This window comes from Micropterus salmoides, unplaced genomic scaffold (assembly GCF_014851395.1).
Source record: "Micropterus salmoides isolate LMB-PRFRI ecotype aquatic unplaced genomic scaffold, ASM1485139v1 Ms_hic_scaffold_4, whole genome shotgun sequence".
NCBI classification, from domain to species: Eukaryota; Metazoa; Chordata; class Actinopteri; order Centrarchiformes; family Centrarchidae; genus Micropterus; species Micropterus salmoides.
The window spans coordinates 20,066,411-20,090,613 of NW_024043372.1; the positions used below are offsets into that span (position 1 = coordinate 20,066,411).

At 38.1% G+C, this 24,203-nt stretch overlaps 3 protein-coding genes across 4 annotated transcripts in view; all 3 read right to left on the reverse strand.

Moving 5' to 3' along the window:
• On the reverse strand, positions 1–3,333 carry LOC119886588 (actin-associated protein FAM107A). Its single transcript, XM_038697417.1, has 4 exons — positions 3,131–3,333; positions 1,656–1,836; positions 1,409–1,565; positions 1–871 (listed from the first exon to the last, which is right to left on the reverse strand). The coding sequence occupies exons 1-4, from the start codon at positions 3,255–3,257 to the stop codon at positions 749–751; spliced, it is 588 nt and encodes a 195-aa protein (XP_038553345.1). The 5' UTR covers positions 3,258–3,333; the 3' UTR covers positions 1–748.
• Positions 3,334–5,723: 2,390 nt separating this feature from the next.
• On the reverse strand, positions 5,724–8,158 carry si:dkeyp-67f1.2 (uncharacterized protein LOC556106 homolog). Its single transcript, XM_038697621.1, has 9 exons — positions 7,901–8,158; positions 7,726–7,821; positions 7,580–7,621; positions 7,368–7,479; positions 7,220–7,278; positions 6,763–6,813; positions 6,575–6,659; positions 6,366–6,492; positions 5,724–6,205 (listed from the first exon to the last, which is right to left on the reverse strand). The coding sequence occupies exons 1-9, from the start codon at positions 7,911–7,913 to the stop codon at positions 6,101–6,103; spliced, it is 690 nt and encodes a 229-aa protein (XP_038553549.1). The 5' UTR covers positions 7,914–8,158; the 3' UTR covers positions 5,724–6,100.
• A 7,765-nt stretch (positions 8,159–15,923) lies between these two features.
• cfap20dc (CFAP20 domain containing) overlaps positions 15,924–24,203 on the reverse strand; it is a 32,968-nt gene continuing 24,688 nt past the window's right edge. For both annotated transcript variants that reach the window (XM_038696973.1, XM_038696974.1), the window contains exons 15-17: positions 21,329–21,390; positions 17,410–17,504; positions 15,924–16,548 (exon numbers count right to left, since the gene is read on the reverse strand). In XM_038696973.1, the coding sequence (XP_038552901.1) occupies positions 16,430–16,548; positions 17,410–17,504; positions 21,329–21,390 (276 nt within the window). In that variant the 3' untranslated portion in view covers positions 15,924–16,429. The remainder of the gene's footprint in view (positions 16,549–17,409; positions 17,505–21,328; positions 21,391–24,203) is intronic.

Consider the following 24,203-nt stretch of genomic DNA (forward strand, 5'->3'; position numbering starts at 1 on the left):
GACACAAAAGTCATTTTAATAGTCAACTTGGAATTACAATAACTCTCTGTGTGGACCTCATTCACATTGCCAGACATCATGTCAGTGCCCTCTTGAAAGCTCAGACAAATATACCTGAATAGACCACCACTTAATTGATGATGCTACACTCCACAACATCACAAAACCGATCTAACATGGCTGTATAAAACAATGAAATGTGTATGAAAACTGAATACACCAAAAAACAGATTGTAAATTGTGCTATAAAACCTCTGCCACATACTGACAACATAGAAAAATGTCCATCTTAGTAGTAGTATTATGGAAACAGAAACAAGACATATTACAAAATAGTAACACAAAAACTAACATATTATGGTGTAAATTCTGTTTGCATTGTTGGGAAGTGAGAAATTATATATGTAACAGCTACCGTACACGTGCAGCTCTCAGCTGTCACCACTGTCTACATAACAATCCAGCAGTCTGATTCAGCCATGTAGACTTAATGGTGTTATTCAAGTGAAGTCACTAATTTATTTTAATATTGATCACAACAGAAAAAACTGCTACTTTACATTTGCAGCTCTGGCCAGGTGCTTCACCTTATCTAATTGTTTTGCTGACCATGGATGCTCAGCTGTATAATCTATTTCTTGTACAGGTTTTAACACAAAACCCCTAACCCTCCAATAGCTATTTCATATTCTGTGTTGATATCCCCATCAACAGTCCATTGTAGTGACTGTCAACAGAAAACATTCAATCACGAATCACAACTGGCAAGCACTTCTTTTTCTCCTGCATCCAACGCTGCAGTTCTTCTCAGTCTCTCTTTGACTTGGAGGAACTCTGGTCCCTCTCGCTGCTGTCCTGTCTCTCTCTCCAGCTGTGGAGGAATTAAGACATATTAAAATTTTAGAGCTCATATGTGTAGCCACAGTAATGCAGCACCATTTTCACAAGATACTTTGTGAATAGGTTTTAAAGATAATTCTCTAAAATGAAAGGCCTGGTTCCATAGTTGTAAATGGTCTTACAAAATTCATTAAGTGCTGTATTTTAGTTTATATAAATAGAACACCTAGAAGGCATGAATACACACAGGATGTCTAAAGGATCAATGGTTTTCTTCCGGAGCCCAGACTGGACTGCTGTGTCGGAAACAATGTCTACACTGCCCTCCAGTGGCTGACTGCAGAACAGCTTAATGCTCCACATTGTACTGTATAATCACCATAGGATAATCATATACCACCATAGTCAATCATGTGTGTGGAAATACTGAGCAATTTCATTTGATACAATCATTTTGCTCTCAGAACAGATCATTTACTTTAATGTCAGCCACTACGACAATTTGTTAGTCAATGTGACGAGATTGTGTGTGAAAAATGTGCAAAAATAGAGCATGTTCTGTGCAAACCATTTCTAGCTTCTGATGTCTTTTCAACAGTTCTTGATGAAGTGGCAACCTGTTCTTCTTTGCCTCTTCCTGATCCCTGCTCGCTTTCATCCTTTGTTCCCATTTCCTCTTTTCTAAAGCCCTCTGGAGTTCAGTCTTTCCTTCTTGTGACACTATTCTGACCGAAACACAGAAGGACTTTATGATTTCGGGAAAAACAATAAAACTGGAGTGTGAATGTTCACGACACACTGTGTGTCTGCCCAACCTCTTGTGGGTCATCCGCAGTTCTTTATGGAGCTCCTGGTGACTCTTGGAGGCCGTTAAAGGATTGAGAGGTTTCTGGGGTCTGATGAGATTACTGCCCTCTTCCTCACTCTGTAGCGGAGGAGCCTGAAGCTCTGAGTATCGGTCTTCCTGCTCAATTTGGTGTGTCTGCATTACTGAGGCTGGAGAGAGAAAAAAACATACCAGCTTACAGTATATATTTTCCTACCAAGATTGTTTTCCTGTTCACCCTCTTCTTGTGATGCAGAATTCATCATACTTGCAAGTGACACATTCACCATTTACAGCTGGTTAGGTTTCAGTATTACAAACACATTATCTGTCCAAAGTTTTCTAATATTAGCCACCAGAAGCTACTGGTCCAAATAAGGTACCAAATGAGGCTGTAGCAACAAAAGCACAGAGTGTATATTTAGTTGCTTTCAGATTCATCTTTTCATTTCCGAAAGGAAGTTTTCAAAGTTACATTGTCTCGTTTATGTCCCTCAATTATGTTTTTATTGATTTATTATTACTCATCACTATCTTTACATTGTTGTATATATATATATAAAAAAATGACTTAGTTAAAAACACATTTTACAGACTTCAGTGTTGAATGTCAGGCAAATTGTTTATTGACAGCCACATAACAGTTCACTGACTTAACAAATGACAGTCAAATCAATAAAAATGCTTCTGCAGCAAACACTACAGTCACCACCTGTGCTTCATAGCGCAGATTCACAGGTGGCACAGACAGTTTCCTCCCTCAGTCATACAAACAGACCCTTACCCTGCCTCATTTATGACAATGATAATAAAAGCTTTTCAAACATGTAAATAGAAGTTTATTTTATTGGCAATCATAAATTTTATGTTTGGTTGCTAAATATTTTTAGATTTTGTTGTTGTTGTTGTTTGTATTACTTTGAATGTATGCTTATTTTAAATTGTTTGTTGTTGTTTTTTAACATGTTTGAAATAAATATATCAATCAATCAATCAAAGCAGTGGAAGAAGTACTCAGCAATGTGTATTAATACTCTGTTACAGCTAAAAGTCATGCATTCAAATGTATTAATAAAAAGTATTAGCATCAATATATACTCCTATACTTAATAATAATACTCAACAAAGCCCCGGAATTATAGTGGAGTAGAATAAACTTGCAGAAAATGAAAATACTCAAGTAGTAGTACCACAGTGGCTCAGGGGTCAGTACTGCTCTGCCTCAAAAGCAAGGTTCCAAGGACCCGATTTTATAGATTTTATAGTCAAAATAACAATTTGGAAATCTATATCTTCCAGCAATTGTCCTTCCATCAGCTCTGCAATAACATTATGCGTGTAGTAGCCTACTGCTTGTTGTTGCTTGTCGAACATGAACTGAAAATGGTAGAGGTGGGAAGACAAGTACTTACAAGATGGCATAAAAATCAACAATATCACATTGGATATTCATAGGTTTCTCACCAGACTGGACCGAGTGTGTCGCACTTCTACTTGGAAAATGTTGGAGATCTCTCTGTCGGCGGGAAAAAAGGAGATGATATGTAAAACAGAATATAACATATCTCACAGTTACTACCAACTTACCCATAAGCTATAGTGTGTGTAGCATTAAAAACAGGGAAGGATGAATATAGTGTGACACATGATAGCACTCCAAATAGATAGAAATCTCCCAGTCAGGTCAGCAATGCAGTTTCATGCAAATGGCAGGGAGAGTTGTGAGCAACACAAAGCCGCATTATGATGCTGACAGACAAATGAAGTGTCAGCTCCAGTTCCACATGTCCAGTGAAGCGAGGGCCCTTACTGGTGAGGTGGAGGGCTGCCACCTCATTAATGTCAGGATCAAACAAAACTCAGTTTGAGTCCCACTGAGTTACTCATTTGCTGGAGAATTAATAGTCGAGACAAGAATTATTCCCCTGCGGGCTTCAGACTGGGCTGCTGTCTGTGAAAGTGATTATTTCTGTATTTGCTGTTTGATGAAATATTTGTTTAATGTTGTTTAGATGTTTTAAAAATTAAAAAGCGTAGCAGATATACTTTTTGTTCTGCGCATTATCTACTATAGATACATTTACGTTATCGATCCATGTTCATGTTACATGATGGTTGTTGTAGCCTTGGCATTAGATAGATGCAATTCAGCTGCACCATGTCTGGCCATCTACACACACACACACACACACACACACACACACACAAACAATATATAGTAGCACTGCTAAATGTGTTCAAATAAAGTAAAGTTTAAACAAGATGACAGTAAATTGGAGGGAAGGAGGGGAAAGTGCAACCTAAATGAGGCATTTTAATGACAACTCTGCTTCTGGCTGCTGTTTGGTCGATGAGGGGAGAGTCACGCTGTTTGGCTAAATCTCCGACAGTGGATACTGTGTGGAGAAGAATTAATAGGACATGACGGGATAAACACTCTCCAAGGCCCACTCTCCGGCGTTGGCAAGATTTTTTTTTTTCATTGGATAAAGACCAGTGTTTGGTACAAGCACTCACTCTCTTTGGGAAATAAAAGATAGAGACAACAGTAGCAGACAAACCTACCAGAATGAAGTTCTGCAAAATAAAAGCTTTAACATGATACTCAAATTAATACTGTTGAAATCACTCATTAAGACAATAATATACTGTAACACTGGGTTTCTCATCATCTTTTAGTCTCTAAATCTTCTCAAACACACAATGCATGCCAGTCAACTACTGCTGCCACATGGATGCTTCTGCTGGATTATCTTAATGTGACTTGAGTAATCATACATGTGTTATGTCTCACAGGGAAGGACAAAAAGCAAATGAAGAATAAAAATCAACAAACTTACTTTCTTTCCATGGGTGACTCCCATGTCCTCACTGTTAGTCCAGTTGTAGTTTCTGCTGAGACACCTCCTGGGCTCAGAGTGGACAGAGTGTCAGTAATAATTAGAGGTTAGTCTCTTGCTCTGCCCCAGCAGCCCAGAATGCCAGAGAAAGAGGTAGCTGCCCTGCGTTTGGACCAATGCTGATGCTCCCAGGGAAGCGGCAACCAAGTGGAAGACAAACCCTGGAGAACAAGCCAAAAGTGCTGGAAGAACATTGAGTGTACAGCAGGGGTGGAAGTACTGCTCTTAAGTACTTGAGCATCTATTTTATGTTGATCTATATTTTAACTCCACCACATTTATCTGATAGCTGCAGTTAATAGATGCTTCTCAGATTAAGATTTTTCATAATAAAAACCACATGATAAACTTAATAATGACACCGCATTGTAAAAAATGAAACTATTGCTCCCAGACAACAAAAAAGCAGCATCTGGTTGGGGTTCCTAGTCATGTTTCAGATCTCTATGAGTTCTAGTTCCCATCTTAACTATAAACTCATATGATGCTCAGAAACCAGATAAGTCAAATTATAAATTTTGTACAAAAAAAGCAAAGCTTTGTTGAAAAGTCCAAAAAGTAATCCAAATTTGTGTATTGGAACTTACATTTTTCTTTTCTCCTCTCCCATTAATCATCTCACGACCCGTCACATTTATCTTGTGACCCTTGGGAGGCGGCCCCAAGGTGGGAGCCAGTAGACTTTAACTATCTAACTGTGCATACAGTAGTTAAAAGTAGCTCCACCTCAAGCAGCTATAAAATGCTGATTACACATGATTACACTGACACTTTTACTTACTGTAAGTAGAACACATATTTTCTTATGTATTTTGAATGCAGTAATTTTACTTGTAGGAGAGAACACTTTACACTGTAGTATTGGTAGTTTTACTTATGGAAAGTACACCACTGGTGAACAGGATGAAATGGAAAAGTATGCAACACATATTAATAGGAATAATAAGAAGTAATGTGAGAAGGAAAGGAAGTGCTGCCAAAAGTAAAGAAAAAGTGAGAAATATGAGATTTTAAAAAAAGGGCACTGCAGATTACAAAAACCGGAGCACCTGGTTTTCATTGACAGTTAAATGATAAATGATCTTTCACCTCCAGGAATAAGAACCAATATTGCTCATTTATCCTAGAGGGACAAAACTGCTGAAACAGTACACTAGTCAAGTGGAGACATTTTTATTTCTATATCCCAGAATCACATATGACAAACTTCCCTCTGACGGCTTTACAGTCTGTACAAAATGGTACACCTTCTGTCCTAAACTCAAGGAAAACTCCAGGCAGAGCAACAGCGGAGGGACCACACTTTCAGCATGAACAGACATGCAGTAGATGTTGAGAGTGGACAGAAGCAGCAGAAATAAAACTGCACACAATGCAATACATAAAACATAGCTTAAGCGAATAGTGGGTCCAACAGGTTACATCTTGAATTTCAGAAAGAGTGTAAAACTATTTGGTATGGCATCATTTTAGAGGGAATTCTTGAAAGGCCATGAAAAAAGGAAGATATTCTCCTTTTCATCACAAAGGTCCTTTAAGGTTCATGTCCGTCAGTTATGGTCCTTTGGAAGCAGCCGTCCACCTCCACCATATCCGGCCAGTTTTCATAAACGTTGGTTTTCTCTTCATTAACAGCTTGCTGACAGGTGAACAAGGAACACAGACATTTGTTTTGCCATCAATTATCATGCTTTTTTTTCTCTCTCTTTTTTTTTTTTAAACTTTTGGCGTATTTTAAAATAGACGGTCTTTTCTGACACAATTAGAACAAAGGAAAGAGGATGAACAGGCTCACTAACCTTCTCAAAGAGGGTTTTATTTTCTGCCCCTGCTCTTCCAGCAAACACCCAGCTGTCTCTGTGTTTTACAGATGTGATCAAAGTGCTTCCCATTCCAACAAATACATCCCTCATTTCTTTTGTCATCCTGCCACAGAGTAGAAGAAAAGGGTCACATCGTGTGATAAGAAATCGTTTTTAGCTGTTAAATCGTTGGGATTTGGACATACTTTGTTGTCACATCATCAAACGAGGCCACCAAAACAATCATTCCAGGTTTTATCGCGTTCAGGTACGCCAATATGTCGTGTGGGTCTTTTGTGTGGAGAAATTCAAAAGAAAAACATCATCATTTTAAAAACAAACTTTGAAATTGAAAACAGGATTGAAGAGATTATTTTTTAAAAAGTCCTCTTACTTCCAGATATCATATTAAGATAGCCACATTTTTCCACAACTCCTTTTTCACCTGAGGTGGACAAAAACATAATTAACAACTGACCAAATAAAACAAACAAAAAACAACTCAGCTCAAGGTAGCTGTTCTGGAGCTTTTAACCATATCACATGCTCTTCATATAGATGGCCCAAATGTTGTTACAATGTTCTTTTTCATGAGTACTTTAATCTACATTAGCTTTTTACATTAATAAAGAACCCACGAAGATCATGGAATATGACCGAAAGCTCCAGAACAGCTATGGACCTTTAGGCGAGATTGTTTTTATCAACTGCTGTTTCAAAGTTAAAAAATGAACTTTGAAGCCCAAATTGTTTGCTGTGTTTCATAGTCAAATCATACAGTCTATAGTACAGCAGTACTTTTAATATCTTTTTTAGTTTTTATCGGGGAGACTAGAGAATTATTTACTCACCATTTACCACCACAATGTTCAGTCCTGGTCCCACATTATTCAACACATGACTCATGATGCTGTTGAGATACCAGTAAGGTTGAGTTTCACTGCAGGGACACTATTTTCCTCTTGAGTTAATTTAGGCGCTACCATATTAAAAACATACATTTTACCATCAAAACAGATCTTTGGTCCGATAACATTAGCTGCTCCGCTCCTGATGTAAAAAGCGAAATGGTCGGGTGGACAGGCTCTAGAGAGGTTGCACTTAGGTGTAGCTGAAAAGGCAGGTGGAAAAGTGCTTCTGATGTGGCAGGAAGATAGTCATGCATTCAGTTACTGTGGAAGTTGTGATGTTGGAAATATCATTGAATGTACCTGTTTTGAATGTAGGTTTGATTTGATCTTCGTAATTAAGCCCTAAAATAAAATAATGGAGACAAAAGTATTAAGATGTGGCAAATAAAAGTGAATGAAAGCAGGTAGTCTAGGATTTAAGATGTAATAAGTAGAAATGAGCTCACTCAGAATACTTCTTGCTTTCCGCACATCAAATGAGTTAATGGAGATTCCCCATGTTATTAGGAGGACAGCAGTTACAGCAGCAAGGCGCAGAACAGCTGTCAACCACAATGAGTAGACAGATGAAGATTTGCAGACATACAACCAAAACTACCTGTTTTTTAAAAAAAATCTCACCTTGATATCTCATATCTACAATAAATCAGAGAGCTGTCTGATCCTAAAAGGTAGAGCTGAGACCCTTGAAAGGCGCTTCCAGTATTTCCTGTCAAGAAGAAATACTGTAGATAGAGCAGAGCTTTGGTGTCATCTCATCTGTGGAAATGCTTCCTGATAATTCCTACAACCATGCCTTGTGGGAGAGGCGTTTGGAAATGCAAAGAAAAGTGTCAGCTCCTGCTCCTCCTTGTGCTACATAAAACCAGGATGTGGTATTATATATACACACACACAAACACACCCTGCCTAAACTAGAGAAGATCAAGTTACGTTCTTATTTATTTATTTTTTTTACACTGTCAAATATGGGAAGGTGTCCAACAGTAACTGATAGTGTTTGTAGTGAACAATGGTGTGCAAACAAGCATTTGAAACCTTGAGAGGGAATGACAGAGGAGAAGAGAAAAAAAGGCCTTAAGCGTCATATTTCAAATTGCCTCAGTAAGAAAAAAAAATGTTTAAAGAATCACTGTCTGTTTATCCGTTTTCTATATGTATGTAAATTCTAGTAAATCCCATATGATGTGTGGAGTTATCTGCATAAAACTGCTGATACACCAAATAAAATGCTTCAGACTACAGCATAAAAAAGTAGTATGATTTCACTCAAAGCCTCCCTAAAAGCAAATAACTAAAAAAAAAAAAAATAAATCTAATAAACTCAAATTGCAATAACATCAGATGAGAAATCAATTTACAAAACAACCTTTAACCCCCTTTTCTTTTTTTACCACATAGGACATAAGGCATTCATGTCCATATTTTTGATAAACAGGCAATAATGATTGCGTCAGTCATTACTGGTGTTTAAACGGTAAAAGACATGATTAGGCATGGGCAGAGATACAGTACATCACAATGTAAAATAAGATCCTAAATATCCTAATTTAAAGTGTATCAAAACTACACAACACAGTAGCCACACCATGTATAATCTAATGAGTCACATGATTAATATGATGCATGCAATCAGTTAACAGATCAAATATTCACATATCCCTTTTCAAATCCGGATGAAGGTTCATTTTAAAGTAACCTACAGTTTAATGTTTAACTCACAGTCTGCTTTGTATCCTAACAGGGTTACTGTGTTATGTTACTGTTATGTTTGGAAATAAATGACCTACTTTGCATCCTCTGTTACAAAAAACACTAGTGCTGGATGGGTTGACAACCTGCTGTTAAATGTCATTGCAGGACAATGTTGTTAATGACAATAAGTGTGTGCATTTTAGTTAGAAGTTACTCCGTGGCATTATAAACAATTGTTATACAATTCTAAAACACGTTTTTTTTGTTTTGTGCACAACCAATGAAAACTCAACAAAGATTGAAAGTAGCAAGCTAATGTTAACTGTGAGTGCTGCTACTCAGGACATGGTCATAGTGAGCTGACCCAAAGCCCTTTAGCTCTTTAGATAAAGCGCTCCATCACGTAATTTGGTAAATGATTTAGCCCTGGCTACTAAAATGAAAAACAAAACTTAACAGGAACTAACTACAAGAACTGTAGCAATGGATGCTAAAAATGGATGGAAAGCTCTAACATGGACCTCCTTCTTAAGGTCTGGACAAAATTACTGAGTAGGCACCAATCAGAGGCAGCATTTTTATGATATCATCACGCAGACTTCCTGCAAAGTATTTTACCGTGTTTTTAAACTACAAACTACAAAACTATTTTGAAACAAACAATGAACCCATTTTCATCATCCCTATCAAATACAAATTACAAAACCTTATTTTGTATTTAAATACGTGTCATAAACACTGCCCATTCCTGGACATGATGATCTCATAAAGCAGTCAGTAAGCGTAGACCATGCTGATCAGCAGCTGAGCCCTAGCTTTCACCTGCCTGGAGGGGTCCAAACAAAAATAGCATTTCGCTGCAGGCAGTGATGAACTGATGTTATTAAAGTTACTCTGGCCAAATCATAAAAAGTTCATAATCATAATTTATCCATCAAAAAACAGTTGATAAGCTGACTACAGAATTAAAGCTACTGTGAAGCCAGCTCTTAGAGACAGGGGTGAGATATTAACATTAGATGTTGCTTAGATACATTAAATGCCATGAATTATTTTCCTGTCTGGAACCTGAAAACTCTTGTAATGAAATGTTAAAATGTACTAAAAGACACACTAGAGGTGAATTATGGTCCAGAATGTTTGTTGTTTGTGTCTGACCTGCTCTTTACTCAAACCTTGTCACTGGTTTGTTTTCAGTCTTCTAGTTTGTGTCTCTGTGGCCCCTGACACTGACTGCCCTGTTTGTTGGTAATGATTTATATTACATTCTGTGTTTAGGCTGTTAGTGTTACATATGAAGAGATTTACATTGTAACAGCATCTTAACTCATGGGGTCCTCAAATTCCCAACATGGTGTAATACTAGAGAGAACCAGCAGGGGGTCTATGTGTACTACATTTCACTGATGGGAGGGAACATTATGCATTCAGAGAATCTAACTGGATGGCACTGTGAGAATAAAATATGCGTGTTTTGTTGTTCTTTTTCAGTGAACAATATGCCTGTCCACTTTAGCAGGAATAATAAAACACAGCTAGTTTTAAATGGGCCGCATTAGGAAGCGAACAGTACAAACAAGCAGAGACGCTCTTCAGATAAGAGACAAAACAGGTAAATTATGCAGGTCATGACTCCACAGTCCACAGGATGAATATATTTATTAACCACCATACATATTTCTCAAATGTACAACATAATATAGTGGTACAGTGATCATTAACATCATTCACCATCATCAGTAACTGTAGAACAAATCCATATCATTAGATGTTGCAATAATACTTGAACTTCAAACTCATAACACTCATAGGGGGAGGGGGTCGCAGGGTCGCAACAGACAACAGACTGATTCAGTTGCTTAATTTGTTGATCATACAAACACTAATTAAAAGAGAAACTATAGCAAAATGATTTCTCATTCTTAATCAGTTTGAGCATCCTGTGTCACTGAAGTTCAACAAAATAATGTTCACTCGTAACTCCCTAGCAGGTGGAGTTTCTGTGTTTATTTTGTTTTCTTTGTGGCAAATGTACGTAGCTGTCAAAAGATAACGCGCGGCATCGCTCAGCCTAGAAGTCCATTTCAGTGGAATTCTACAGCAAATTCAATTTAAGTGGGTTAATGTTGAAAAGGGGAATATATTTCAAAGGGAACAGGCCAACTGGTAGATAGCTGCAGTCTTAGTGTGCCTATTTTTAGCTGCAAGTCAATTAGGGTGTTTGAAATCATCAGAAATGTCAAATCTCCATGTGATGCTTTATAGTAACCACTTATTTCATGACTGCTGGTGCGTTCTCTGAAACATTCAGGCCGATACTGAACGAATGTAAAGGTGTTAATTACCTTGAGTCCATTGCAGGTGAAATACAGTAACGCTACAATAAAATGTTTTGCTACATTTTGATTTATTCATATGTATATTATATTTAACCACATTCATGCAAATTATTATGCTGTTGCTGTTAAATTATTGCCTGGCAACCACTTTATTTGTTTCCACAGGTTTTATTTTTTTTATCTCTCCATTCTTTAATCTCATGTGTATGAGTGCCAATAATAGCAGACTGTATACATATTCATTTGTTATTTTTTTAACTGGGCATTTTATCATACCAGAATTCATTATAAAGTCATTATACATTTTTATTTACAAACTAATTGACAGAGCATTTATATGACCAGTGAAAAATCTGTGCAGTGGAGTGTTGATTCTCAGTGGGATCAACAGGACAAACCTCCAGAAGTCATTTGATCAAGGGCCTAGGTTTGGTTTCAGACGTCAGGGAAAGGAGAAAAAGTCTGAGATTATTCAAGTAAAAGGTATGTGAATGCTGTTTCTGGCATTTTGATTATTCAAAACAATCTAGAAAATAACAAATTATTATGAAGTATCTGTTGCTGTTTTCTTAATACACTAACTCTACTTAAAAATCATCTTTTGCTTTGTTGGTTTGTTTTTAAGATCAATAAATATCACATGTATCTTCACAAAAGAGTGCTTTTCTGCCATATCTAAAACTGAACAGCACATTTTTAGGAGAATATTGACAGCGAAAAAAAGTCAGGGTTATTTTGATTTAAGAAGCTCCTCCACAGTAACAGAATGAATTGTGTAACTGTTTTCACAGGCCCTGATAAGACACTGATGTTTAAAATCTGTGAAGTGTTGCTTTAAAAGATCTGGTTGATCTGGTGATTACTGTCACTGATAATACAGATTAAAAGCAATATCTCACATTAGAAACATAAATAACACTCTGATAAGAATTCAAGCCAGATGATGAACAGAAATAAAGAAACATAAACTACTTCACAGCTGTAACTCAGATTAATCGATAAGTCAAACGACTTATTAATCGGCAAACATTTTGATGGTTGGTCAATTATTTGGGCTATTATGTTTAAGCAAAATAATTAGCTCTAGTGTGAGAATGTGTTGCTTTTCGTTGTCTTAAATCACATAAAGTTTTGGAATGCTGTTTGAACAAAGCAATACATTTAATGATGTCATGGGCTGTAGGAAAGAGAGACGGGTATTTTTGTTGTGTGGACCAAATGATTAATCAACCAATAAAAAAAAACATCTGAAGATGAATCGATAATGAAAATAATCATTAGTTGCAGCCCTAAACCACACAACTCACGGACAATAAACTCTTTTTCAGTGGCCCAGCAGCATCCCGGTCTGAGATTTTATTCCAAAAGATCCTGTCACAAGGTAAAAAACAAGGAAGTTACAAATGACGTGATGTGATGAGGAAGGTTACAGCTGTGTCAACATTTACTGTGGGATGGATGACAGTGAAAGCTACAATCAGGGAAGCCCTGATGCACTGACCTCATCTGACTCCTCTCCCACTGTGCAGGGCCCCCTGTCACCATCCTCCTCTGTCACTGCTGAACCCTGAACCTCCATCCGCCTCAGCACAGAGTATCTATATGTCGCCTCACTGAAATAAAGTGATGTGACAGACTCGGGTGATGTGTTTTGACTGCACTAAGAATTTGAAATGAGCTCGTTAAGGCTCATTAATAAAGTTGCTTACTTGACTGGGAAGCAGTACTTTCGGATGATCAATACAGCAGCAACGACTGCTGCCACAGAGACGAAGATCACCGATGCAATAATCCCAGGGTGAAGCCTTAACCCAGCCTAAAAAGACAAATGAATCCAATAAGATCTAACAGTGGGGTAGTTAAAGAGCCCATAAACCTAACAGCTGAATTCATGATGTGTGGCTCAGATAAAAAGGAAATACGGGCAGGAGACATGACAGCTGAACAGCACTCTGTTATGAATCACACTGGTGTGCGACCAAAAAAGCTCAACAGCAGGGGTGTGAATCACTGACCGAGCAGGAAAACTGATGCCTTTTTGACAATAACTGATCACAAGCCCGTATCTTCAAAGTCAGAGCATAAGACCATAGGTAATGTTAGGGGTAGAGCGTGAGAACATTAGTTTCTTGATGATTCACATGGAGTGCGGCCAAAATGTAAAAATCCAACAGGAACAGGATGTGTCCCATATGAAAAGCAATGAAACTGTGATGAGACATGACTGTAGTGACATAATGACATTACTTTCTCTTTGATTAAGAAATATTATTTGAAAACATATAAGGAACACAACAATGTCCAATTGTTCCTTTAAACAAAAATGCAACAGTCAAAATCAGTCAAATGTGTCTGTAAATAGGGGGGAGGGCTTTTTGTGCAAGTTCTGAGCACACATTTATAACAGACAGAATCTCTGCTACTTTTTGTTTAGCCTCATATCTGGCTCCTTATGATACTTTATCTTACTTTATGTAAGGTGCTAAATCATACTGGGTTCTGCAGTTGAAAAGTATCAGTCAAAGCCAAATTTGGAGCTCCCACACATTCATAAAGCATATGCAGTCTCTGCGCAGAGATGGACATAAACCCAAAGTCAGGAACACCTATTATTATTAAAGTACTCTGTAATTTACATGCTATTCTACTTAGTTAATCTACTACATTATGACTCTGAAAGTGAAGTGAACTTGGCAACCTGAACGATTCCAGATAGATTTGTAAAACAGTTTAGAGTACTGCGCAATGAAAATATTTGAGCCTCGCAAACATAGTATAGAGTATTTGTTGTATTGTTCCCCTCTTAAATGTGGTGCTTTTACTGCAAAGTGCACCTATTTTAATAATCCGACTACAGCATAATTTCAGCCTGTTAGAAACACGCGAAACATTTCCATCTCTCTGCTTCCACATACTGTATGTCAACAAGTTTAAACGGCTTCACGGCTAACATAATAGACGTAGATGAGTAGTGGGCGAAGTTAATGTCAAGCAACTCTGATGAATTATCATATTAAGTGGTCGTACTATTGTATTAAGTCTACAAGCCAAAGACAATTACAGCAGGAATATAATGGATCTGCTTGCCTTACTGAGTCTTTATGTTATTTACCTGTTGTGCTGACATCCTTGTCCTTTCTCTGGTCTGGTTAACCTACTTTCATCATGAAACAATCAAGCTCAGTACACTGTACCCTAATTGATTGTAATTAAGCCCCAAACTGGTGGTGAAAATGTGGATTATTTAATACAAATATTTGCTGCCTGACTTTAACGCCATGACTTGTTTACTTCCTGGTTGCTCTCACCTTTTGCGAAAGTCGCATTTCCACGCCCCCTTTCAGGAAACGTGACATCTGGGTCGCGTGTCAGTCACGTGGCCCTCTAATGAGACACATTCAAAACACTACATTTCACCATGCATTTCACCCACTCACTCCACTTTTTAAATGTAAAAATACCCTGTCAAATGGCAACATATTACTGATATAAAGCCTCAAGTTCACAGAAATCTTCTGAAAAGGAGCACATTTAGTGGATGACCCCCTAGGTCAAATAGCATACATCACTAGATAAAGCATTAAGATCATCCAACGAAGGTTAAAAATCAAGGGCAACTGGACTTGGTTGAAGATACTGGAAGACGTTTCGTCCCTCATCCAAAGGACTTCTTCAGTTCTGACTGACTGGCAGGGAAACTCAGCTATTTAACCTCAGTGGGGTCGTTATCCCGGGTCATCGATACCGCTGGTTCGTTAGTGTTCCTTGTTGCTGTGACGACAGTCGTTAAGACTACCTGTGGCCAAGACTGAACGACCATCGTTGGTATCTTCACCTGAGGCCAATAGGTTACGTTTGTTGAGTTTTCATTAAGATCATGTTTCAACTAAAGGAATGTAAAAAAACAAAGGTGCTTAAAAGCAGCTTGTGCATTCCTCAAGGCGCAATTAAACCAGTTTTCGGTGCCATATAAAAGTATATTCAAATGTTTAATGTTGTATCTAAATTGTTGAGTTCTATGTCCAAGAGTGTGGCACACAGTATTTGTTGCTTGAGCTATTGTTTGTTGAATACGGCACATAAACAGTGTGAAGTGTCACAAATTATGAATCCATTTTCTCTGACATTTCATGAAATGTAATTGTGAGCAGCCCAGTGTCCTGGCCGGGCCAGCAGGATCACTGATCCAGTCGGGTTATTGTTTGATTAAAACTACTGAGAATCACAATGTGATAAATGAATGTTGTTTTTCCCTCTGTTTTGTTTCATTTTTTCCCGTCATTGGGAAGCAACAATTCATCTCAGGCTGAAAATGATGAATCAATCTCGTATCAGCCGCTCATCAGGTGTGATCAGTGTTTTGGCGAGACTGATGAAAAGACCCTGCCAGCCCCATGAGCTCCCCGTCTGTTCCTAAAAATCCTAGTTCATCTGAGAATACAGTTATTACAACAAGGGACACTTTTAACTGTGGAATGTTCAACATTTCAAATGCATTCAAAATCAATCAGTCTTTGATCATTTTTGTTGTTGGGTTATTAAATAAGTACAGCTCTGTCCAACCAGCACCACCAGGAGACTTTAATTAAAATCCACACGTGAATCCAACAGCCATTTCAATTCAAATTTTATTCCAAATAATTTATACACAACATATTTTCAATTACTTTTTTACACAAATGATAAATAAAGAACTAAATGACCTATACTGTAATACCAATCCAGGCAAAATTTAAATGTCAGAATTCTCCTAAGTAAAAAGAAGCTCCAGGATGTTCTTTGAAAAGGCTTACATATTCATTTGCTAGCCAAGACTTCTGAAAAGACTCTCTCTTCCATCAGATGTGCTACTGAATGGGCAACAACTGAATTCCTTGCAAAAAGCATGTATCTGATTTACTGAGTCACACTCCTTTACACACTAACATGACACTACTTATGGAGACACGAAGCTCCTGTTAGTCTCTCAAAATACAAAAGCGGCAACACGGAAAGGTTTTTGTGAATGGGGTATTCATGGCTGATCAATAAGCTAGGCCTGAAAAAAAATCCTAAAACCATTCATCCACTGTCAGTGACTTCTGATTTATTAATTTCGATTCTCTAGAGCTTTGAGTCAAGCTAGTTCATAGTACTTCCCCGTCTTTGGATCGAAATAGCAGTTCAGGCAAGGATCATAGAGCAGATTCAAATACTCGTCCTCATTCCCGTCTTCATCCACCGTCTCATACTCTCCTGCAAAAATGCAAGACAATCACTCTGCGAAAAAACATACATAGATAACAGTGCAACAGTAATTCAAATCAATTACGTTTGCACAGATAAAACATATACAAATGAATATTGCATTTTCTATATACAGTAGCATAGCCATGCCAGATATGAATATGGTGGTCCTCTATCAGCTGCTGCTGAAATGAAATGAGAAGCGTGAATGGTGAGGTGACCTTCAGACTCAGGTGGATTTAAAAGTTTTCTGCCGCTGCCATTCTTTCGCTCATCAATCAAGACCTAAGACACCCAGACCCTGCACCACATTATGAAGCTGTAAAGAGATTCCCTGTAATCCCCACTACTTTAAAGCATGAGAATTTAGCTGTTAAATTGACAGGCAGTTAAATGCTAAAAAGGTTATGGGATGCTTCGGGAAGAACATTTTATCTTATCAGAACTTTGGTGACGATAATGAAAACTAATTATAAGACACATTGTGTAAGAGGTTTAAAAAATGATGTTGTAAACTGAAAAGGTTTCATCAATTAACCTTGTGGATGTGTCTAGGGGGTACAGACCTGTAATGAGCCTGTCTCTTTTGACCTATGGAGTTATGTGGAGGACAGAGAGCTCCACTCTCATGGGTTCTTACCCTTAATTAGATACACTTTCACACGCTCTTCCACCATGCCGAGAGCAGTCTTAGGTGGAAGCTTGACATTTTTGTAAGCCTTGACACCAGTGAATGTTTCCATTAGTTCTATGCATTTGCGCAATTAGTGTGGTTAATGTTAAGGCATTGTATTGTTTGCTGTCTACCTGACATTAAAGGGCATAAAAGGCGGTCTGGGGGTAAAAGGATCAAAATTAAGGTTACTGTACCACCGATTAGATTTTCCCGATTTCTCCACGTGTTGCCTGACCTTCTCCGCTGGCTGGGAGGCACAATAGGAGGGCTGAGCACATCCATCCACTCCCTAGGGAGAAGACCATAAAGGCACACAGTCATGACAACGCATGCCATTATGATCCCCATCCTACTACTGTACCCTGCACATCAAATTGCCTCTATATGACATTTTAACAATGAAGTCCCATCACTGTGTGCTCTCAGAAGCCCATCTAAGCTTCCATCGTCCTTGAGCCACTTCTGTTGCACACTTAGCCTCTCCGCCTCACAGTTTTACCTGAAGGATCATTTATTAGATTCTGACTCGAGCTGTGTCCACATTCTGGCCCAGAGTAGGGGTCTTAACCTTGTCTCTGTAAGCGGGACTTCCTCTCACTGTAAATGAGTTTATCCTCCCAGTCTGAGAAGTACACAGCTACAACTACACATCAATCATCTTTCAGTCAAGTCAAACACTGCTCTTTTAATATGGTGCAACAGATTAGAGGATGAGAAAAATGCCACAAGATGAATTATAGGTTAGAAGCACCACAAGATTGATTTGTTAAACATAATTCATCAACCATTTTAGGCTATACATCAGTTGCACAGTTGCAATTATCCATTTACATATTTTGCCTGAGGGCATAAACATCTCAAGCATAACATCATAGCATGTTTAATGAGGAACTATAATCGTCTTCTGGGCAATATTCAACTAACAGCAGGCAATTCAAATGTTCATCTCAGCTTGGTCTGTCTCGCCATCAAGAACTGCAATGACTGATAATGTCTCTGAAAACAAAATACATTCATTAACTGCAGTATAAGCTGTTTACTAAGCACGTGCACTACTGACAAAATTCTGGCATGCTAATACCTTCAGCAGACTACGTTCAAAACATTTACAATTCTAGTATTTTATCTGATTAACTTTACTGTTGTAGACCAGCAGTACACGTGCATCTATATTAGTGATATGGTATTTGGAACTAGCAGTAGTAAAAATACCAAAGATGCCAATGCTATCTTAAAGAACTTTTTAACAGTATGTCAAAAAACAATATCTTAACACCTGTATGAAACAGTAAGGTAAAATGCAAAGCTTTCATTTGATATACACACAGCTGAAATAGGCCTATACATACATGTTCATACACTGTGGCTCCCATAGACCAACAAAATGAAAGAGCAAAAATTTCAAAAATTAACACTTAGAAACAGGAAGATTAATTTTATCAGATCCTTCCATGCATTTGAGCATGAATTTGAAATGTCCTACTTTCTAACTATGTGCCTCTAAAGCGATCAAGCACATTATCTCTATTGAGGCTCTGATTTTTCTTTCTAACAAAAGGCATTTACTACACTCTAACACCCCTTTGACTGTGTGATAGGCAGGAACATCGTACAAATGTTAATGGAAACAATTTTCAAGGACAAAGGCCTCTGCTACAGAGCCGCAAATTGGACTTCAAATTGTTCAAAGGGACTTGGCTAAAGTGATTAAATTCCTTTCTAGAGAACCTGTGATAAAGATAAGAAATTAGTTTGATTTCATTTGAGTCCACTGTTTTTGCACATTGGTGAAGTATATTGAAATTAAGCTTTCCAAATATCTCCCAATGAAACTGTATCACGGCAACCCTTGTTTGTCTGACATCCTGGCTGTACTAAATTTCACAACTGTCTTTATTGTAAAACAATTGAATTGAAACGCAGGGTCTCTCTGATAGCCTAATTTGTGGTTTCACATTTGGCATGCCAGCCAAAGGCAGACACAACCATCACAGGCAAAGCAACATGTTAAAAATGCTAGAAAAGCCCTGCCAACAATAAGCACAGAACCATGAGCGTTTTAACTGTCAAGAAAACTGTAGCTCTCAACAGCGATGAAGCCTTGCAGTGATGCCAGAAAGCTCAAAAAAACACCATGATAGAATTCACTGTAAGGGTGTCTGAAAATGTAATGCCTAAAAGAAAAGGAGCGGAAAACAACGACAAATCCTGTGCAGCTGCTCTTCAATATGTAAATCAAGGCTTGCTTCAAAGTCTAATTTCAGTAAGTACCGCTGCGGATGCTCTAGTGCTGTTTGAGACAAGTCGGGGAGTATGTTTGAGGTGACTGTCAATAGTAATATTCATTTCAGTGGACATATCAGAATAGCCTCACTGAATATTTAAACAGCTTCAAAACATGTTAGCACTGAAATATAACCCCCCCCCCCCAAAAAAGGAAGCAAAAATTGTTCCCTGCGTGTGCCTACTGTTGATTTCCCATTTTTAAACCCATTTTAAACAATAACACCTGGCAAAAGATTCCAATACATATGTTCACACAAGGCTAGCTTGCTTTTCATCAATAAATCAAAAGTGTTAGAGAGGAGGTGGTTGCATAATTTGAGTAGCGGAACTATGATGCAATCCCTTTGTCTTGTTTTGTAACATGCCGAATGGTTGTGTACACCCACGAAGAGATGGAGATGTGCAGAGACGGGGCTCTGCATCAGTGGGCAGTGGGGCGATGAAAGAGTCTCCAGAACCCTCTGAAGGGGAACCAAGGGATCGAACTATATGCTGCCATGGTTGGGTCTTGAGATGGCTATGTAGTGCTTGCTTTAGATACTGCCCAGAATTCATAGTTCACTATGCTCCCAAAGTTAATGTGTGTTATTGTATTATTAATAACAGTATTGATAGTTTTCTCCTCCCTTGTTCCCACATTCAACACATGAAAACCTGCCTCCTAGAGCCTTAACTCTGAGCTATTTTCCCTCATTGCAAAAAAAATAGTACTTAATTTTACTTAATCTTTCCTAGAAAACTACAAAGTCCATTTAATTCCCTTTAAAGAAAAACACCCAATCTCAGATTCTCTTTCACTGCTACATAACAACAATCTGTCATCGTACCACCCAAGAGGGTATTTTCAGGTGAAGTGTTGTAAACTGACCACTTTATCTCATTTCACTTTGTCAACCTCTGGTTCATTTGGTGGTTTCACAGGTTGTCTGGGCTACATAATTCCTCATGAGTTCTTCTTAGCACCATACTTGCCTGAAGCTGATATTGGATCCGCTTTCCCAAATATTTAAAAGTTGCAAGTTCTTCTGCCTCCTCCAGTAATATAAGCCCATTCATCAATATGTTTTCTTTTTGAGGTTTTGAGAACTTTAACTTTACTCTGGTTTTGAACCTGTAGGCAGGTAAAACAAGGTGGAACATGTCTTGTGGCTGCTTTGCATTATAAACTTCTGAGGATTTCTCTTTGTATGGTTGCTGAAAGTCATTTCTAAATTGTGAGTCTAACCCATGCTTTTGATTTTTAAGGACTTGAACCACAAACTTTATGTCTAACATTAACTGTCTGGTAGATAAAAAGTTGCCTGACAAGAACAATAATAAGTGAGAAATAATATATACTTGTGAAACTGACAACAGCAGTTAAGGGAGACAAAACTACAGTACCTGGCACACTCTCAATTTATTTATATGGATCTATGAGCGAGATAAGCCCCAGTCTGCAGATCTATCTGGCAGTTGACATTTAGCCTTAATTCTGCAGTCACTGGTTACCATCTGATTATGAATTTCAGGTTGGGTTTTATGTACATGCAGCCAAATATAAACACAGGCTACATCAGGCTGTTTTTTTAATAATTTTTATCAGGCAATGCATGAAGTACATCACTGTGGCTTTCTAATAACAACCCTGTACCCAAAAAGTTGTGTTTTTGGAGACAATAAGAAAACTACTCTATTCATAGCCTGATATTTGTGCATGTTCATGAGAATGGCACCACAACACAAGAGGAACCATTTCTTGTAGTGTATATTTTATTATACATTTAAAAAATTGGGAGCTCAGCAAAGTGTTTTCACTACAAATGTGTGCAATACATGCTTACTTACCTGGGGTTTGATTGCAGGAGGGGGTTCATTTCCTTCTGATAGTGATGGCCCTGATTTGCTGGCTGGATCAGCAATGTAAGTAAAAAGTCAAAGGTTGTGTTAAAAATATCACCAAACACTCATAACTCAAGTACTTACAGGAGGTTTCAAAAATCATTGATATTATGTTGTCTCCATTCGGTTTAAAAGACCAGTAAGTGATCTGTAGGGGGGCATAAAAAGAATATAACATACACTCAAGATTGAAAATGTTTTTGGGCTTAGAACTCTCATTCGGTCCACCACTATCAGACTACTATTTAAACTCAATTGCTTGACAAAATGATGGCTGTCTCTAAACAAAAATTGCGTACTTCTGCACAGATAAAGTCACAGGCCATATTGTCATTGTTGTGCACATGGAGAATTTTGTAATATCAAGGGCAATTATTGCAGTGTACTTGGATTTTATTGCCAATGGAAAACAGGTTGTATCCTTAAATCTGGGACACAGAAACATATGAAAATGTACCTTCTATTTCTTTCTGTGCTTTTCTGAATACATCTACTGCAGCTTAGCCAGAGAAGTCAACTATGTCATCATGCCACTTAATAATTTCTGTCTTTCTACAAAGCGTCACTCAGGGTGAGGAGCAGACCACTGTCCAGAACATCACCTCAGTTGCCCAATTTTATATACAATACCGCATTGAAATCTACAGGCACCCATCAACAACATAACCGTAGCAAGCCCAAGGCTACATGATTTTCACAAAAACCTTAGCACAACAAGAAATTGAGCTTCTAAAGGTTTATGGAAATCATTGTGCAGCCTGTTAGGGTCAGGACAAAAAAGTCCTTTTTTATGTTGTGTGGCGTGCTAACTGGCTAACAAGTCAAGTATGAAAGATCGCAGCCTTTCTGGCAGAGGAGAGAAAAACATACAAAAGAAAAATGGAGAGAGCAGCAAGATGCAGAAAACATGGGTGAAAAATGAAGGGTGACCAAACCGAGATCAAAGGAGCCGTAAAATCTGTTCAGAAATGTAGATGTACTCTAACCGTAGGGTAACAAAGGATTGGAACTGGGTTGCATTTCTGATCGGCTACATTCTTTGTGAGCTGTGAGTATAAAAGACGTTTAACTGAGGTGGAAGATAAGAATGGTTTCACTTTGAATATATAGTAATATTTAGCTGTAAGAAACACAAGTGCATTACCCTCTCCATCTCCATTACTCTCCAAGCCTCAGGAGGCTATTTAAGTCTAGTGCCTGCTTAAAGGCTATTACATTACATGACGTTGATGAAGAAGCAGTCATGTTGAAGCTGTAGTCCTTGCACTGCTAAAGTAAATTTTACCTATCTGTGTGCTCCAGCACCTTCTGTATTTAATCCTCTTCTAAAAATAAGACGGGACCTAAAATTGTACCCTGTAGAGTTCTGCAGGTAATATGTACTGATGATGATGAGTTACCTGTGAGGTGAATATTCTTCTGGGGAGGTAGGAGCTGAACCATTTCTGTACTCTATCTGTAATATTGAACCCAGTGCCTCAAACGGTCATTTAAACTTACATGAAGTGAAGAATCAAAGGGAACGCTTAGGTCTACAATAATTGGAAGAACATCTGCTGCCAAAAGAAGTATATTACTTATTTTGAACAGACATCAACTCTTAATCCAACAGCAAAATGTGGTCCGGAGTGTGAACCCAGCTGCAGTGGCTGCCTGCAGCTGCAGAGTCAGTGCAATGACATGCCCAGAAAAACCCAGGATAGGGGTTGGCTAAGAGGTCACTACACACCAAGTATGGCTCTGATCATCATTGCCGGAGACTCTATCATTTCTGGCCCCTTTTGCAGCCCTCTGGTCTGGAGATATAAAGCTCGGTAGCAGCAACCTTCAGTTCAAAACATTCTGTTGTAAAACTATGCTGCACAGCAATGTCTGGGCTGTGCAGACCTATATTGCAATGATGTTCAACAAAACAGTGCTAAGGCCAGATAATTTCTTAATTAATATCTATCTGACTGCCTTATTTATCAAGGTAGTTTCCAGGTGATAGCTGGCGGATCAACTGTGGATCAACTCCACTCCAGTCCAATCCAGCTTTTTCTTCTGTATATTGTACAGTTCATATTGTTTACCCCCCATTGTGCAACTGCCCTGCAGGCTGAGCAGTACATTAGCGAATCTCAGACCTATCACTTCCTCTTCATACAATTACACACTAATATTAACAACCCTCCCTTGATTTCAAGAACTTTCCTAGACTAACTGCACACCAAAATGTAAGGAGCTTGCTTCCAAAATTGGATTTGTGCCATTAAGAGCAACTGCACCAGAGAGACCTCACGAAAGCCTGGCTCAAGGAAGACATGAATGTTGCTGCATTTAACTCGTTTAGATGTGACATGAATTGATATGATGTAAAGAATTGTTTCACTGTAGAATTAGCTAACTATTCTTCAAAACTCTGACTATGTTGCTCTAAATATACAGTATATGCTAGGGGAAATACTTACATTAATTGCATATTGTATTTACCTCTCCCTTTTTTACTTATGGTTATCCTTAATTAGAAATACTCCTTAGGGGTGAGTACCAGTTTCATATTTTTCTAATAAACTTACCCCCATTGCTCAATAGATCTAATCTGTAGTTTTCACCCCTTTACTTGCTGTGGCTGTTTGAAACATAAAGATATAATGATCCACTGCGAGAGCTTTTGGCACAAACACTGCCTGGTTGAATTACAGAAGCATCGTCCTTTTTTATAAGGTGCAATCATAGTTACTTTTTTAGTAAAATTTTAAAAACATTTTGAATCCTTCTGCTCTCATCATAAATTAAATGTTTATGTAAAAACTAACTGTTCACCATTGCCATTTGAGTT